Here is a 17639-nt window from a genome sequence, read left to right as displayed (position 1 = left end):
CATAAATCACACCTTCTTATGACTGGAGGCCTAAAGAAGCTAATTACAAATATAAATGTTTTTCAGGAGCAGTATTTGTGTTTGTGAAGCTATAATTGATGTGACACAGTCGCAGCTTTAGTTTCCTGAAAACATCGTTATAAATATCGTCACTTCTTATTGTCACTTTTATAGTTGTCACAATAGTACCACAAAACAATGTGAAAACATTTTAAGCCCATATCGCCCACCTCTAGTTTTTATAACATTTCGTCAGGTTAATTGCATAAAGAGTTTTGTGAACTGCAAGTCTTTGCAGGCCTTTATAAATCTGGGAATCCTGCGTCTGCTGCAGTGAGGGAACAACCTATGAATTATCACCTCGGATTCAGCAGCGGTGAGCTAATATTAGAGCATCGCAACAACAAGGGCAGCCTGAATGCAGCGTTATGGTGGATAACTTTAAAGCCAGAATGCTCCTGTCCCCTTAAAGAGCTGCGACCTTGAACTAAAACGTGAGAAATTGTTGATTCTTGGCTGGTGGATTTATAGGTTCTGCCAGTTTCTGTGGCTGGTTCCCAATCATTCAGAGGAAGTTGATTATCTTAATTCTGTGGTCGGCTGTCATTGTGGTCCCTATGTAAAAAGCTATTTAATTAAATTTCAAATGTCTAAGAAATGCAGAACAGTATTTGCATTGGATTAAACTCATTAAAGTTGGGATTCATGTCGTAATTCCTAACTTCAGCACCATTATCCGTGATAAATGGATTAATTTGCTTCAACTCATGAGAGATTATGGCATAGATTGGGATAATTCTGTGAGTTGTGTGAGACCTCAGGTTCCAGCTCGTGCCTCGTTTTAATTAATTTAGAACCACATTTCCTGTGGTGTTACGAGTTTTTAACTGTATGGTCAGGAGAGACATTTGACTTTAAATAAGCGCTCCTGCTTGTTTGTACCAGGTGAGCTGACAGTCAGCTGGGCATCAGTTTAGTACCTATTAGGCTGTTTTCACACATGATAATCCGGTGCATTCGGTTTGGTTGGGGATCAAAGTGGCAACATTTAATACATTTTCAGTTTTTTTTTTAACTGCATAGTGTCAAATCAACCAAACCCATTTGAAACTTCTCCTCCTCGCCTGTGGGGGCGCTGCACCAAGAACCACTGAAGGAAACAACATGACAACCTCTAAGGAAGACATTAGCTACGTTTCCATTCACCATATAATTTCGCAAGTTGACATTTTGAAAATTTGCTTTAGTTTGTAAAAAATCATTTGATAGTTTTGTTGCTAGGATAAGTTTGGTTATTTTTAGCTGTATTAAAATTGATTTGTCTCGCAAAACTGCGACGGAAACACTTTTCGCATCACACGAGTCTCATGATCAACACCAGATGTTGCCACTGGAAGAAACCACAAGGAAGAAAACACAGGAAGCAGTAGGAGGATGATGACTTATCACGTGAACAAACTTACCGACATGTGATTTTAATTACGTTTCTTATTTATTAGAAATTTGTGAAATTGTGATTTTTCAACATATTGACAAAGTTTTACCCACATTTGTAATGGAAACACAGTTGCTGAGCGCAATTTGATTTTTCACAAAATGGAAACAAAAATGGAGTTTCATCAGATTTTAGGGGTTTCTCTTTTGTCTTTGACTAAAGACATCAAGCCATTTCTGCTGCTAGTGCTAGGCCAATGCGTTTGTTTTGGTTGTATTTACCCAGAATGCCCTGCTCTGTAGTTCACCCTTCTTTTGGAGCGGTCTCTGGTGTGTTTGGTGTTCACATATGCATTCAAACGGCACCAAAGTTCACTTGTACAGAACCGGCACCAAGGTTTGTGGGTGGACCAGTGTTAATTTATTTTGGTCTGTATCAGACAAACGGACCGGAGTTTCTCGACAAACGGACCGGAGTTGGATTACAGCGTATTAAACACGGCTGGTGGGAATGCCTCCGTATTTACCTGTGTGGGTCTTTGGTAGAAGGGATGTTTTCATTTTCTGTTTCTGTCTGCGTTGGTGTGGACGCCTGGTGTCGGTGGGTCCACAGCTTTAGAAGCATGTGGTGCGACAGCAATAATCTGTCCCTGTGAAACGAGGCCTGGTGTGCAAACAGTCGTCTTATCTTGGATGTGAACAAAACAAGGGAGATGATTTTAGATTTCAAGAGAAACAGGGTTCATCAGGTCAAACACTATTTTATTTGTTGGAGAAGAACTGGTGGTGGAAAATTGTCTGAGTTGCATTTAATTTCCCTCTGGGATTAATAAAGTGTTTTTGAATTAGGGCTGCAACTAATGTTTATTCTGATGATTAAGAGATTAAATAAAATAATTGGCCCATTCTGCAGATTTTTCATTTAACCATGTAAGCGGGTTTTTTTTTTCCAATACCAGAAATGCATAAAAACATGCAAGTAAAGAATTCAGTTCCTTTTCTAAATAAGAAATTAAAGATTTTATTTGCCTAAATGCAATAAAAGGATTTCTTTAGTGAATGCAAATGATGTCTGCAGCTAAAAAAAACTTAATCTGAAAAGCTCTGCCTTTTCTGCAGTCTAGGACTGACCTGTTGATTATATTTTTGGATTAACCAATTAATAATTGAATAACAAAAGGTGCTTAACAGATTTCTTTATTTTTAACAGATTTTGAACCAGGTGGAGCTAAAACTGCCACTTGAGCTGTGGGTGAAATATTTACAGTCTTGTAGGCAAAATGTCTGTATTTTCTGTGCAGTTTTGGTTTAATTACTGCTCTGATTGTGAGTTTGTTTTCAGTGATTGGACTTTTTTTCCCAGTCTGTATACTCAGTTAATTGATTACTAAATGAGTTCAATATATTTGTAGTATTCAGTTCATTGCAATTAATGTGGTGCTAAAACTTTTATACAATACTAGCAATATTTTTAAATGAATATAAACACACTTATATTCCTTATTAAACATTTTATTGCTTAAAAGGCAATTACAGCATTCCTCGAACCAGGTGAAACTAAAGCTGCCACTTGAGGAGTTTTATAGCTTAAATATATTCAGACAAAGGTGTTTTTTTTTTTCTTTAATCCAAAATGTGTGGCTTAATAATTCCTCCAAATATGTTGTTGTTAAAGAAAATAGACTTTCTTTGACTCTGTATACTCCAGTTAATGATTAATCAATTACTAAATTAGTTGATGGTCATTTCATCAATCGATTAATCACGATTAATCGTTTCAGCCCTAAATTATTCCCTGTTCCTCTGAATCCAATAATCTGCATCATCTCATCTGTTTAAACCGAGTATGGTTTTACTCTCCTGCCAACTTTATGAAGAAGAAGAAATCTGGAGCATATTTTGTCCATATGCTTACAGCCTAAATCTCTTCATATAGTCGCAGCTGGCTTCAGTTCAGCTTGTATCATTATTCACTCAAACTGGCATCTTTCACAGTGCAGACCACCCACACAGTAAATCAGGCCAGAAGACAGCGGCTCTGTCCAGAACTCATCAGTCCGGTTCGGTCCACAGAGCAGACAGGCTTTCTCGCTGTTCAGCCAGGCATGGATGGACAGACTGCGAGGGAGCGGTTCGCTCTGGGAAGAGGGCGGGAAACAGGAAAACTCAGAAAATGACTCAGGAACATAACGGGTGGATATATACAAGGTTTTATATTTTTATTATTGGTTTTTAGAGAAAAGTATGACGGCGTATTAAGGCCATTGTAGATACAAAAACAAGTTTCCCAAAAATAGCACAAACATTTTGAGATTAATCTCTGAAAATTTCTACAAAAAACTTGGACCTTTTTGAGTGCCAAAAGTCAGAAATTTGAGAGATAAAAAAAAAAATCAGAAATTAATCTCAGAAGAAGTCTAGAGAAAAATTGAAGTTTTAAGTTGGAAATGCAACTCAGAAAATTTATAAAAGTAAAAATATTTATTTATTTATTTTAATTTTCAACTTTTGAAACTCAGAAATTTCTAAGTTGTTTTTCTAGAAAATTCTTAAGATTCATCTGTAAATTTAAGTTTTTTGAAGACTTGAGACCAGATTTAGACTTGTGGTCCAGAACTCGAGTTTTACCAGCAGTTTTTATCTTGTGCAGTAAATGTTGAAATGTTTAAACTGTACCTGCTGTCCAGGTTTTACTGTGAAAGGAGCTTCAGCTCCAATAGCTGCAGGCCCTCCTTCATAATGCCGCCCTGCCATTATGTTGTAATTTATACCTTATTCTGAGCACATGTTTATATAATATTGAAAATATTATATAAACCAGAATTTAGTCAATTTGTCATACTTGTTTATGAAAATTAAGATACTTTTTATTGTTTTTGTGATGATATAGACCAAGACGTTTGGATTCCTAATCCAAAGTGATGCTGGGTTAAGGTGGAGCCAGATTATCAGAAAATGTTTTACTGAACTTGAAAATGACTTGTAAACACAGATGAAGTGATTTTTCAATAGTAAATCTCCACCACAGTTTCCAGTTAAAAGAAAAGTTTTCCTAAAACATCTTCAGGTATGTTTATTGTTAGAAAATGTTGATGAATTTCAGTCTAAATATTTTATTTTCTCGTTTGGTTTCCATTAATCAGTATCGCCCATAAAAAGCTGCCCTGTGATCTGCTTCCTGTTTGCCATTTCTCTCGCCTTGCATCACATCTTATGATTTCTTGGCTCCTCAGGGCTGCAGTAAAATCTTGTTTTTCGCCCACAGCGATTTGGAACCAGATGAAGGATAAAACTCAGCGTTTCAGAGCCAAAATGTTCTTTCACTCCCAGCCTGTAAATATGAAAATGTCAGAATGATTCATGAGTGTCAGAAACTTTCCCTGTTATGGATGAAGCAGCGCTTTACTTTAAGAAGTATTTCATAATTATCTGGTGTTTTTATTCTAGATATTTCAGTTAATGATTAATGATTACCATTAGTTGACGATTACTTCAATCCAATTAATCGTTTGAGCCCTAAATGTCAGCAGTGGAGACGCTTTTACACCGTAGGTAAATATAAATATTGATACGACTGGCACAATGACAATTATTGCTAGATGATAAATTGTCCCAGTAATTATTGCGATAAACGATAATGTTGTTGTTTAGAGACCATTGTGAACAGCAGATAACACGACAACCCAAAACAAGTAACAGAACAAAACACTTAAAAGCAAAACAATAAATAAGATGGATTATAACGTCTGTAAACATTACAGACAAACATTCACCTGACGCACAGCTGCAGTTTCTGTTAAAGTTTTATAAGTTTTTTATTGAAAGAAACAGATTTTAGAAAAAATTATTTTGCCTGATTTTATTTATTGTATGAATTTTTGTTATTTTGGTTGTTAAAATACCAAAATTTCCTCTTAACTTTCTGTTTTTGTCCATTTTATGATGTAATTTTTAAACATTAAATGATTGATAATTTGATCAGTTACTCAAAACTTGAGTTGATTTTTTTACCAAATACTTTTTCACTCTTCAGTAAAGATTTGCCACTTGAGTCCAATCTTTGGGTAATCTCTCCACCTCTGGCTCTAAACACATTTTTATTTTTTAAATCCCACAAAATATTAAGTTTACATCGACTAACCCTAATCTAGACTCCATGCATAAAGGCCTCTGGTAAATATCTCCAGTATTTTGTCTCGCTCTGCTGTTTTTAATGCTGGGATGTTGCTGCTGCTGCTCCGGTGCTACATCGTTAGCGACAGAGTCGTTTTCTTTTCATTTCTGTTTCTGGGTGGGTCTCTGTTCACATCAAACATCCCTGCTGTGAAGGTCTGTAGTAACTCTGCCTGGGCCAGCAGCATGACTCACGGCCTCTGGCTTATGATCCACCCTAATCGCCCGAGTCGGCGCTCCCACCCAGCTCTCCGTCATTCTGCCCCACAATCCCTGCATCTTTTTTTCTTCTAGTCTGTCTTTATTATTTAAGCAGCGCTTGAAGGTGTGGTGCTGTTTATTTGTAGGAAATAACAGAAAAATCTGCTGGATGAAAATGAAATGTCCCCCTTAGCGGTTTAGCATGCTGCTACCCAGCAGGACTCTGTTTTATTACTGGGAGTGTTTTCTCTTCAACCTGCAGGTTTTTATGCAGTCAAACCACAGCAGCCTCTGGTTTTCAGGGGGCGTCTGATGTCCCACACTGCAAAAACTTAAAATCTTACCAAGTAGTTTTGTCCAGTGAGAGCAAATATCTTAGTATGCTTGAAATAAGACAGACAAGTAGCTTTTCAGCAAGAAATAGGAGTTTGTTCTAAGTCAGTAATTCCTTAAAACTCCTGAAAAAGTTCCTGTTACATTTGCAGATTATTTCACTTACAGCGTATGAAAATGTCTTGTTTTAATTAAAATAATCTGCCAGTAGAATAAGTACTTTTTAAAAACAATATTAAGGCTTTATTGGCTTAATTCAAGCTCCTACAGCTTTCTAAAAAGTTACTTGTAAGTTAAGATATTTGCGCTAGAAGCTAGACCAAAACTAGTTGGTAAGATTTTGCGTTTTTGCAGTGCACTGCTCCCTGTAGATGTTTCTCAGTCATAGGAGATTACTGCTGCTCAGCAGCCAAAAAAAAATATTAGGTCAGCAACGTTTAATCAGCTGGTGACCCGATTTCACCAGCTAGCAAACATGTTTAAAAACCTAATTATTCTTCTGGCCTTTCTGTCTCTGTAACTGCTGAATACAAGCTTTTACTCCTGCCCGTCTCGCTTGAACCGTCTGAAATGAACAAACTTGCACTTGATTTTCATGCTAGAACTGAGTTTTGATCTTTTTTATCGTCTGTCATTTAATGCTGTAAATGTATCAAAATATAAGCTTTTGATTTCACTTTTTTAAGTAATCAAAATGCTGCTAACCTGTTGACATGATTTTCCTCTTTTATCCACAATTTCCTCTTCAGTTGCACAGATTTTCTCTGTCCACTCCGCCGGATCTTTTTTTGTTTTTAGACGATGAGGCTCGTAGGTGAAAACATGAAGCTGCTCCCACATATTCAGGCGTTGTGGTTCTGTGTGTTGTTTCATAGTGGAACCTACTGATTTCCAACATTTATCATGTCAGATTCCTTCATTTCCCAAAATCCAAATGGATAGTAACCAGTTTAATGAGCCAGCCGGTAGCCTAGCGTCTGTTTCTTCTCTACCAATAATAGTATTTTACATTATATTTAAAACAAAAACCATTGTGGATCTTGACTGATATGAAATGCTCACATTGTGATACATTTTTCAGCCTTAATTCTTTCTTTCATTATTCTGGCATTTAGCAAATATAAGTTATTTAGGTGATTCTAATGGACCTAAAATAAGAGAAGCTTGATCTTATTTAACTGTAGATGGTGAGGAAACTTCTGGTTCTGCCTGTATCATCATCACATCATTAATCAATATTATTGAATGTTTCTCTAATATTGCAGCCTGATCTTGTGTCTCGATTTACATTTATGTTCCTGCTAGCAGGTCAGTTATTGTATCAAATGTTGCTGAATGATAAATTGTCCCAGAATTTATTGCGATAAACAATAATATTGGTGTTTTCAATCAATCAATCAATCAAATTTTATTTGTATAGCACATTTCAGCAGCAAGGCATTTCAAAGTGCTTTACATAATTACAATAAAAACAGCCTGTAATAAACAGTGAGAGAGATTTTGAAAAAAAAAAGCAAACATTAAAACCCGCACCCCTTTTAGGACTTCAGTCAAACGTCGTTTAACTGGGACTAATGAGTCTGTTTACATCATTAAAACGTAAACAGTGAGAAAGAGAAATAAAAAGCTGTAGAACTTTAGTTGAGACGCCGTCAACTGGGACTCCAACCCTTCGGACTTTAGTCAAAACGCCGTTTGACAAGGACTCTAACCTCTCGGACTTTAGTTAAAAAGTCAGAGAGGACCATTTTCATGTAATATGGTGGTAATAATAATGCAAGAACACATTGTCAATGATAAGCTGTAGATTTAAAACAGAAACGACAAAATGAATTAGACACAAAACTGGAAACAAAACTGTCCTTCTATGCCTTCGTGCTAGCTGCTGTTTTCCTCATTAGTATCGTCTTGCAGTTCATTGTTTTCCTTTTTGTTTTGTTCTTTGCTGCTTTCATCTCTCTGTCTCTTGTACGGCTTGACTTGTGGTGCTGAACAGCTCACATCTGAAACGTTAATTTTCTCCTCTGGGTCATAAAAGCTGCTGTTAATCTTCAGGAAGTGACCTTTTACAGATGAGTCCTGTCTCCTCAAACTGCTCTCCCCTTCAGGAAATGCTTGGACCTGATGTCATCAATATTGGGTTCAAGTTTTGTTTGAGCCTGATGATGACCTTTAGCTAAAGGTCAGAGCTAGATAAATGCCACCATCCAGCCTATTAGTCCCTGGGTTGAAATGTGCAAGCATATGAGATATTAATGCAATAAAATGTGTGCATAGCAGCTTTATTGTGCTGGTACACTAAGATTTTTCTTTTGTATCTATTTGCTAATCACATTGCCTTCTTCTCTTCTCCCTCGCTGCAGATCTGATGCTAGCTTGCAGCCGTTGCCACCATGTTTGCCAAAAAGAAGAAGTCTCGAATCCAGATCTCTGCTCCGTCCAACTTCGAGCATCGCGTCCACACGGACTTTGACGAGCAGGAGCAGAAGTTCGTCGGGCTGCCGCGCCAATGGCAGTCCCTCATCGAAGACACGGCCAAGAGGCCAAAGCCTTTCATCGACGCGACGGTCATCACCACCGTAGAACCGCGAAAGGTAAGAGGAGCTACTCTGTTTTATTCATATTCACAACTTTACGGTGAGGCGTTGGCATCCATTCTCAGTCATACAGGAAATGATGGTTGTAAGTGGTTAAATAGAGAGCAACTGGGCGACTTCTCTTGTGTCTCTAAGATGCTTCACGTTTCGCCGAAAAAGGCTTCTTCTGTTTCTGAGAAATGTTTTTGGACGAGAAGTAAAGCATCTTCAACAAAATGGAAGAACTAGAGTAAATTTCAAACCCTAAACTGATGCTTGAAGGTCCTCAACATACTTAAAGTAGCACCAGTCAAATAAAAAATGTTGTCATCTGCATAAAGGGGAACTTGTAACTGTAATTTGCAGTGTTTAAATTAGAATCCTGGTGGCATTTTCAGTCACTTTTAAAGAGCAAACATTGACATTTCTTAAACATTTATTCAGATCAGGTGTTGAAGAACATGCAGAAGCTAAGTTCAAGTCTCTGGGACTGAACTTGGGACAGAAAACCTTCAAAACAACTGTAACCGCCTTAAAGAACTGAATCCTTTTAGTTCTTCACATGCTCTAGATCAGGGGTGCCCAAAGTGGGTCCTGGAGGCCCGGCATCCTGCATGTTTTAGTTCTCTTCCTGGTGGTAGCAACAACCTTTTCAGCTTGTCAGTGTTCCTCTTAGGCCTTCTAACGAGCCATCATTTGATCCAGGTGCGTTAAACCAGGGAGAGAAATAAAACATGCAGGATGCCGGCCCTCCAGGACCCACTTTGGGCTCCCCTGCTCTAGATAAAAACTCGTTTTCTGTCGTGTCTCTAAAATGTTTCACTCGAAAGGCTTCTTCCCTTCCAGTGTGGAGGATAATTTTTGGTCGAGATCTTCAACAAAATGAAAGAACTTGAGTAGCTTCCAACCGCTGAAAGGTTTCTTAAAGCTCCTAAAGTTGCATCAGTTAAATAAAGAACGATGTCGTCTGCATACAGGTTCACTTTTAACTGTACCTATATTCATTTCAGTGTTTAAATGTGAATCTTACTGTCAGTTTTACTCACTTTTGAAGACGGAGTTCATGCAGGTGCTTGAAATATTTGAAAATGCTTGAATTTCATTAGGTGATTTCAAGGTTTGGAAAGTTCTGTATAAGGTCCTGAAAAGTGCTTGATTTCTGTATAAGGTCCTGAAAAGTGCTTGATATTCAAACTGCACAGTTTTGTAATAAAGTGCAAACTACGTTTGAGTAAAATCCTAGATTTGAAAACGTTACAGTTGAAACTAGATATTTACAGATAATTAAAAGATTTTTTTTTCTTTCGGTCTGACGTTAAATAAAACCAATGTTTTCTAGATTGAGGTTAGTTAGAATAACCCAAATTATTTAGATTTGCTAAATGCCAGAAGCGTGAACATTTTTAGAGAATTTTTTGTAACTTTTTCAGACAAATCAGGTCAAGATTTACTTAACTTTCATTATGTTATAGTTTATGTTGTCCCTATCACAATGTATTGTTAACAGTAATAAATGCCATCATATAATGGGGAATTGAAACTGACTTTTTGTTTTATTGATTTAACTCCAAACTGTGGTGTTTTTAAAACTTACCTTGAAAATTCTTGAAATGTTCTTGAATTTTACCATGGAAAAACTCAGTGAAGAATATATTGCCCAAGCATTTATTTAAGTTTAAAGAGTATCTAACTTTGCAGGATAGCATTTTCAAAGAAAACTCTGAAAATGGAACCATCTGGATCGTTTCCATGCTTTAGATTAAAACGCTGCATTTTTCTGTCCTGTGACGCCAGACGATCGTACGAGGCACGAAGCTGGGGGCAGACGGCTCTCTGACGTGGCTGCTGGACGAGTTCGACACCATGTCCGTGACTCGATCGAACTCCCTGCGGCGAGGCAGCCCCCCCACTCAGCCCCGCAGGGACTCTGCAGGTGGAGAGCAGAACGGCGACCCCCGGCACAGGCTCCACTCACACCCAGACAGGTGGGAGAAATCACTTTCCTGTGGCTTCCTTTTCTAAAAAACTAATTACAAACAGAAAATAAAAATATTTCCAAAAATATATTTACTAATTTACATTTGCTAATTTACATTTGAGTAACATTTTTGAAAATAATTTACTTTTAAGAGTATTTTTACTACACTGTACTTTGAGTACTTTTATTATAAAGTGTCTCTGTTTTTAATTGAGTAAAATTTCAGGATTTTTACCAAAAATTCACCAGACACACACCTGCGGTTTTTGTTAAAGTTTCATGTTTTGTACTGAAGGAAACTGATTTGGAAAAAGATAATTTTGCCTGATTTTGTTATTTTTATTATTTATATAAATTAATGTAATTTTGGTTCTTAAAATACCAAAATATCCTCTCAACTTAATATTTTGGTCCGTCTGATGATGTCATTTTTAAACATTAAATGCTTAATAATTTGATCAGTTATTCAGTCCTTTTACCAAATACTTTTTCACTCTTACTGGAGCAAAAACATGTTGAAGGAGTTTTGCTGGTGCTGAGGTACAAGTTTTGGATACTGGAGTTGATCTGAATTCAAAGTTTAAATAAATAGAAGCTGTCTAACAAAATGGCCGCCCTGAGCGAGCTGACATCACTCTGCACTGTGGAACCCATGTTGGTGGGAAAAGCCAAAATTAGATCAATTGATTAGAAAATAACTGGTTTATTGGTTTTGCTAACTGCATGTTTGGGCTCTCAGGGACAGACTGAGGCAGGACCACCCGGCCGGAGGCGACCCGCAGCACGGGCAGCGAGGCGTCCAGCCCCAGGACGAGGGCGTGCAGGGCCGGCCCCAGCAGCAGCCGAGGGGCCAGGAGCCCAGCAGGGCCTACAGGGAGCGGTCCGGCTCGGGACAGCAGCCTCACAGAGACCCCCGGAACCAGGTACCAACCGAGACCCAAATGATTCACTCACTAAACGTTACTAACCAGGGACGCACCGATTCAGATGTTTAACTTCTGATACCGATATCTGAGGTCCAACGGCGACCAATCTGATAGGGAAGAACTGATGGCTTAAAACTTCTGATCAGCGCATCTCAGCTTTTGATTCTGCAGATCTTTCTTCCTTTTATACAGTTAAATGTAGCTGAGAACCAGCCTGTTGTATTTTTATCAACCTCTCCGTTTTTCAGGACCAGGTGATCCGCCGGGACCAAGCCGGCGACCACCGGCCCAAGTCCAGCTATGTGGCGCGCGACGGCAGCCCCACGTCTCCGAGGGACAAGAGGCCGCTGTCGGGGCCCAACATCCGAACGCCCAACCTGCCGGTGAGCGAAGGCGTGATGAAGACGGCCCAGCAGAACACACGGCCGTTCAACACGTACCCGAGGACGGACAGCGACGGAGGACGCAGTCCAACGGGACAGGTAGGAGTCGGCCCAGATGGCCGAAGCTGCTGCTGGTTAGTTCAGGGAAGTATTTCCTCCTCGAGACCCGATCCGGTACTCATCAGGGTCCGGTACTTATCAGGGTCCGGTACTTATCAGGGTCCGGTATTTATCAGGGTCCGGTATTTATCAGGGTCCGGTACTTATCAGGGTCCGGTATTTATCAGGTGCGGTATTTATCAGGTTTTATACATCTGCTCAAAATCCTGGAAAATCCTTGAATTTCAAATAGATGTTTTCAAGGTTTGGAAAGTTTTTGATTTCTGTATAAAGTCCTTTAAAGTTCTTCATATTCAAACTGCACAGTTTGGTATTAAAGTTCAAGCTAATGTTTGATTAAAGGCATTAATTTCAAAATGTTATTTACAGTTTAAACCAGATATTTTCATTCACCTCATAAAAAGTCTGACATTTTTTTCTGGCTGCCTGAAGTTAAATCAGACTAAACTTTTCTTGTTTTATGTCAGTTAGAATCACCAAAATTATTTATATTTACTAAATGCAAAAAAACTGATATTTAGAGATTTTTTTTGTAACGTTCTGAATAGTAAGGTAATTTACCTCAACATGTTTGAATTGTTTCAATATAAACAATATTTATTATTCCTAATGGCTCAATGACCTGTTGATCTATGTATTTGAAATGAAGGTTGGAATATAATTTATACTTTATACGTTATTGAAATTATGGACATTTTGCTAAGCTAACACGGTGGTAGATTAGCTATTGCTGCTATTAGCTTAGCTAACACGGTGGTAGATTAGCTACCGCTGCTATTAGCTAAGCTAACATGGTGGTAGATTAGCTACCGCTGCTATTAGCTAAGCTAACAAGGTGGTAGATTAGCTACCGCTGCTATTAGCTAAGCTAACACGGTGGTAGATTAGCTACCGCTGCTATTAGCTTAGCTAACACGGTGGTAGATTAGCTACCGCTGCTATTAGCTAAGCTAACACGGTGGTAGATTAGCTACCGCTGCTATTAGCTAAGCTAACATGGTGGTAGATTAGCTACCGCTGCTATTAGCTAAGCTAACACGGTGGTAGATTAGCTACCGCTGCTATTAGCTAAGCTAACACGGTGGTAGATTAGCTACCGCTGCTATTAGCTAAGCTAACACGGTGGTAGATTAGCTACCGCTGCTATTAGCTTAGCTAACACAGTGCTAGATTAGCTACCGCTGCTATTAGCTAAGCTAACACGGTGGTAGATTAGCTACCGCTGCTATTAGCTTAGCTAACACGGTGGTAGATTAGCTACCGCTGCTATTAGCTAAGCTCAGAGCTGATGACCTGTCAGAGTTCGTGTTTGTCGCCTTTTCATTTTGTAAGTTTGTGATTTTCTTCTGTTTTTCGTCTCTACCATCCAGGTGGTGCGACACCATGAGTCTTCCCCCCAGAACGGACCCTCCAGCAGCTCCGCCCGGGGTTCCTCCAAACCCCCAGTCGGCCCCCCTCATTCCCACCACGCCTCCCACCCCAGCCTGACCCCGGACTCCTCCCAGCTGCCGCACACCCCCCACCCCAACGTGCCGGCCCCACGGCCCCCCATGCCCTCGGCGGCCCCGGGGTCGGGTGCGGCGCCGCAGGGCCGCTCCCCGCAGCGGGAGCCCCAGAGGGTTTCCCATGAGCAGTTCAGAGCGGCGCTGCAGCTGGTGGTGGACCCCGGCGACCCGCGGACCTACCTGGACCACTACATCAAGATCGGCGAGGGATCCACTGGAATCGTGTGCATCGCCACAGTGAAGACGACCGGGAAGCTGGTGGCCGTGAAGAAGATGGACCTGAGGAAGCAGCAGCGCAGGGAACTTCTCTTCAACGAGGTACGGCTTTAACATCCGGCCGCTTTGACCTCTGACCCCTCCTGGAGGTGGACTGTGGCTCAAACGGAAAGCTCTCAGAAAAGCTGTAAACATTCCAGCAAAATCTGCTGCAAAACCAAAACAAGTCAGCAGAAAATGAGAAATGAATCCACACTGCAAAAAAATCTGGCAACCTATTTTTGACAAAATTAACTTAAAAGTAACTTTTCTGCAGGATATAGGAGCTTGTTTTAAGTCAATAATTCCTTAATATTGGTGAAAAAGTTCCAGTTCTGCTGGGAGATTATTTCACTTATGAGATTTTTCCCATGTTGTAGTGAAACTCGTACTTTTTTAAATGTAAGCACATTTAGATTTGGCCAAATGTTTCAGTTGTTGATGACTTTGTATTTTTGTGTTTTTATGATGAAAAGCACTTTGAACTGCCTTGTTGGTGAAATGTGTTAAACAAATAAACTTCACTGATTTAATCAATATTAAGGAATTATTAACTATTGATAAGCTCCTGTATCTTGCTGAAAAGTTACTCTGAATGAGTTTTGTCTTATTTCAAGTGAACTAAGGTGTTTGCACTGGAAACTAGACCAAAAATACTTGGTAAGATTTTGCGTTTTTGTAGTGTTTCTCTGTACGATTAAATTATTTCTTTGCTGCCCAAAACAGACGCCAAAAAGATTTAATTTAGATATAAAATAAGCCGTGTTTCCATCCCATTGTCATCAAAACTTTGAGTGAACTTTTAAAATGTTGCAAACATGGAAATAAATGGAAAATGTGAATTAGGCCAGTTTCTGTTTACAGGTTTAGAGCAAAGCAACCAGGCAGATGTTGTCAGATGTTGCTGTCATGCATGGCTGTAATAAACAAGATCTAGAGGTTGTAAACCATCATGAACCACACATCTGGGAAAACCGAATTATCCGATCTCAGCTGGAGGTCTGAACTGTGCCTCTGGTAAGGCACAGACCCACTAATGAAGGGGGAAGTTCGCTACGTCAGAGCCTATTTAGCTACTTCAGAACTGATGTGTTTCCATTAACTTTTTTTAATGGAAAAGTCAAAAACCACCTCAAACGAGCATAAAAACCTTTTTGCAAATTTGAGGAAGTTATTTCTTATTTTGCCGTTTCCATCAACATTCTGTAATGCGTTGCATCGAAATGCAGATAAAAAAATAGTTCATGGAAACCTGGTTGCTGATTAGATAAAATAAGCATTCAAAATACAGGCAACCTGGTCTGTAGAGAATTAGAAACTATGCAGAACATCATCCATAGATCTATATAAGCTATAATTCTGTCTTAGAAAATTATAAAAGTTTAAGCTTATACCTAGAAAGTTGAGTGGAAGGAAAAAGTGCACCAGATACGGACTGTAGCTAGAGTGAATTAAGCACATATTCAGGAAAAAATTTTTTTTTTACCATTTTAAAATAAAATTCTATGGACAACAGAGAAAAGAAACTTTATGCTACCATGAGGTAGGAATGAACGCTCACGAGTCTCAGCTGTGTGATGATAGTAACGGTAGTTCCTGTTTGTTGGTTTTGTTTTTCCCGGTGACGGCAGGTGGTGATCATGCGGGACTATCACCATGACAACGTGGTGGAGATGTACAACAGCTACCTGGTGGGCGACGAACTCTGGGTGGTCATGGAGTTCCTGGAGGGAGGAGCGCTCACCGACATCGTGACGCACACCAGGTGATGGCTGAACCCGTCGTCATGGCGACGCAGCTGCTTGCTTTTGGTTCTTTTTCTTAGCAGAAACTGCAGGTCTTTGCCAGATTTCCTGGAATTTCTTGGATTAAAAATTGGACGCCGAGTGGGAAAATGTTTCAGTTTAAACAACCAGAAGTTTACATGCACTGCTTACAAACACACTCTGGTATTTAAATATGTCTTCAGTCCAGCAGAACAAGCTGTGCCAAACAAACCCTTGGAAAGTTTTACACTTAAATTTCAATTAATTAATAACTTAGACACCATTTATCGCTTTTTATTATTGTTTTGGATACAAAAGTCCCGAACTGGAACCCTTGTATTTGCATGTTTCTGGTACAGCCCTAAATCTGATGCACAAGCAACTATAAGCTATAAAAATCTTTGTCGTTGAGTTCATATTTCTATAAAAAGCAGTTTTTGAATTAAAATTGAAATTTATTTTCGATTATTTAGTTATCCACCTTGTAATTAACCTGATTAAATATTTGAATCGAGTCCCATCAGTAATTTTATTCTGAAACGTGGAGAATGTTACAAAAATGTTGAAAAAATGTGGAACTAGAAATGTGTGAAAATTCACTGCAGCTTTTTATCAGAAACTTTCCACCTGCTGATTAAGAAATCTGTCTTTGAATCAACTAAAGCATTTAATAGAAATGGAATAGAACCAGTTTTTTGTTTTCCTACAAAGGAGAAAATAAGTTCTTAAAGTGTTAAAAACAATGTATAAGATACTAAAAATGTTGTCATTGAACTGATCTGATGTCAGCAGAAATATTTCTGCCCAGTAGGGGGCAGCGTTGCACAAAGTGATGGAGAATCTGTGCTGTGATCTGGTATTTTTCCACAGGAGCAGCTTTTTAATGTCTCCAGTGTCTCTGCTGCTTTTCTTGGTGCCAAATTCAAATTAGTCGCCCATGAAATTCAGTGAAACTCTAAAATCTAGAAAAACTGAATCCCAGATGACTTTGGTTTCTGTTTGACTGCAGGATGAACGAGGAGCAGATCGCCACCGTCTGTCTGTCAGTGCTGAAGGCGCTGTCTGTCCTGCACACTCAAGGCGTGATCCACAGAGACATAAAGAGCGACTCCATCCTGCTGACGCATGATGGCCGGGTACGTAGCCGCCGTACGCCGAAAACGCACAACGCCCTCCACGTCCAAAAAGCTTCCAAATAAACTGGTCTGTTCAGAAATATTGGCATCTTTACTGTCTGCCTCCACACAGAAAGACGGATGTTTGTCCATATTCTGGTTGCAGTCCTGGTTCTGTCGCTTATCTTTCTTTTCTTCATCTCCGTCTTCAGGTTTTATCTGGGATTTTTGAGTTAATTTGGTGGTTTTTCATCATATCCCCCATGTTTAAGTTTCAGGCGTTTTAAAGAGCTCCAACACGTTTCACTGGGCCCACAGCATCACACAATTACCACCTTACTCAACAGTGAGTTTCATTTGAAGTTTTTCATGCAGAAATTTTAATCTACGGGTGTCAAAGTTGCAACATCTGCTCCTCCTCCAGCTGCTGCGGTTCTTTCTCTGCTCTGAGTCAAACCAACCTGTTCCCCTCCTGGCCTGTGGGGGCGCTGCACCTAGAACCACTGAGGAAAACGACAGAGTGCAACTTTAGTCTTAATGAAATGTAAACAAAAATGGAGCAGCGTCAGATTTTAGCAGTTGGAGGATTTCTCTTTAGTCTTTGATAAAGAACCACGAGACGTTTCTCCAGCTAACGCTAAGCTAGCGGGTGTGTTTGGTTGTATTTACCCAGAATGCCCTGCCCTGCAGTCCACTTCCTGCTTTTGGAACGGTCTCTAGTCTGCTTGGCGTTTACATATGCATTCGAACTGCACTATAGTAGCAGAGCACGGAGGGTGATTGACAGTGCAAAGACCCGCCTCCTGGCTCTGATTGGTTGTTTCTAGTTGGCACTGGGAGAGGAGCTCAGTGTTTACAAAGTCTGTCATAAGAA

At 39.5% G+C, this 17639-nt stretch overlaps 1 protein-coding gene across 2 annotated transcripts in view; it reads left to right on the top strand.

Moving 5' to 3' along the window:
• The window catches only part of pak4 (p21 protein (Cdc42/Rac)-activated kinase 4), a 36769-nt gene that overhangs the window by 11361 nt on the left and 7769 nt on the right, over positions 1-17639 (top strand). For both annotated transcript variants that reach the window (XM_014995514.2, XM_014995515.2), the window contains exons 2-8: positions 8505-8735; positions 10512-10702; positions 11435-11618; positions 11870-12103; positions 13495-13947; positions 15516-15649; positions 16660-16786. In XM_014995514.2, coding sequence (XP_014851000.2) covers positions 8535-8735; positions 10512-10702; positions 11435-11618; positions 11870-12103; positions 13495-13947; positions 15516-15649; positions 16660-16786 — 1524 coding nt within the window. In that variant the 5' untranslated portion in view covers positions 8505-8534. The remainder of the gene's footprint in view (positions 1-8504; positions 8736-10511; positions 10703-11434; positions 11619-11869; positions 12104-13494; positions 13948-15515; positions 15650-16659; positions 16787-17639) is intronic.

This window comes from Poecilia mexicana, unplaced genomic scaffold (assembly GCF_051168715.1).
Source record: "Poecilia mexicana isolate PSO_F unplaced genomic scaffold, ASM5116871v1 scaffold_13, whole genome shotgun sequence".
NCBI lineage: Eukaryota > Metazoa > Chordata > Actinopteri > Cyprinodontiformes > Poeciliidae > Poecilia > Poecilia mexicana.
This window is presented reverse-complemented; position numbering and strand designations above follow the sequence as displayed.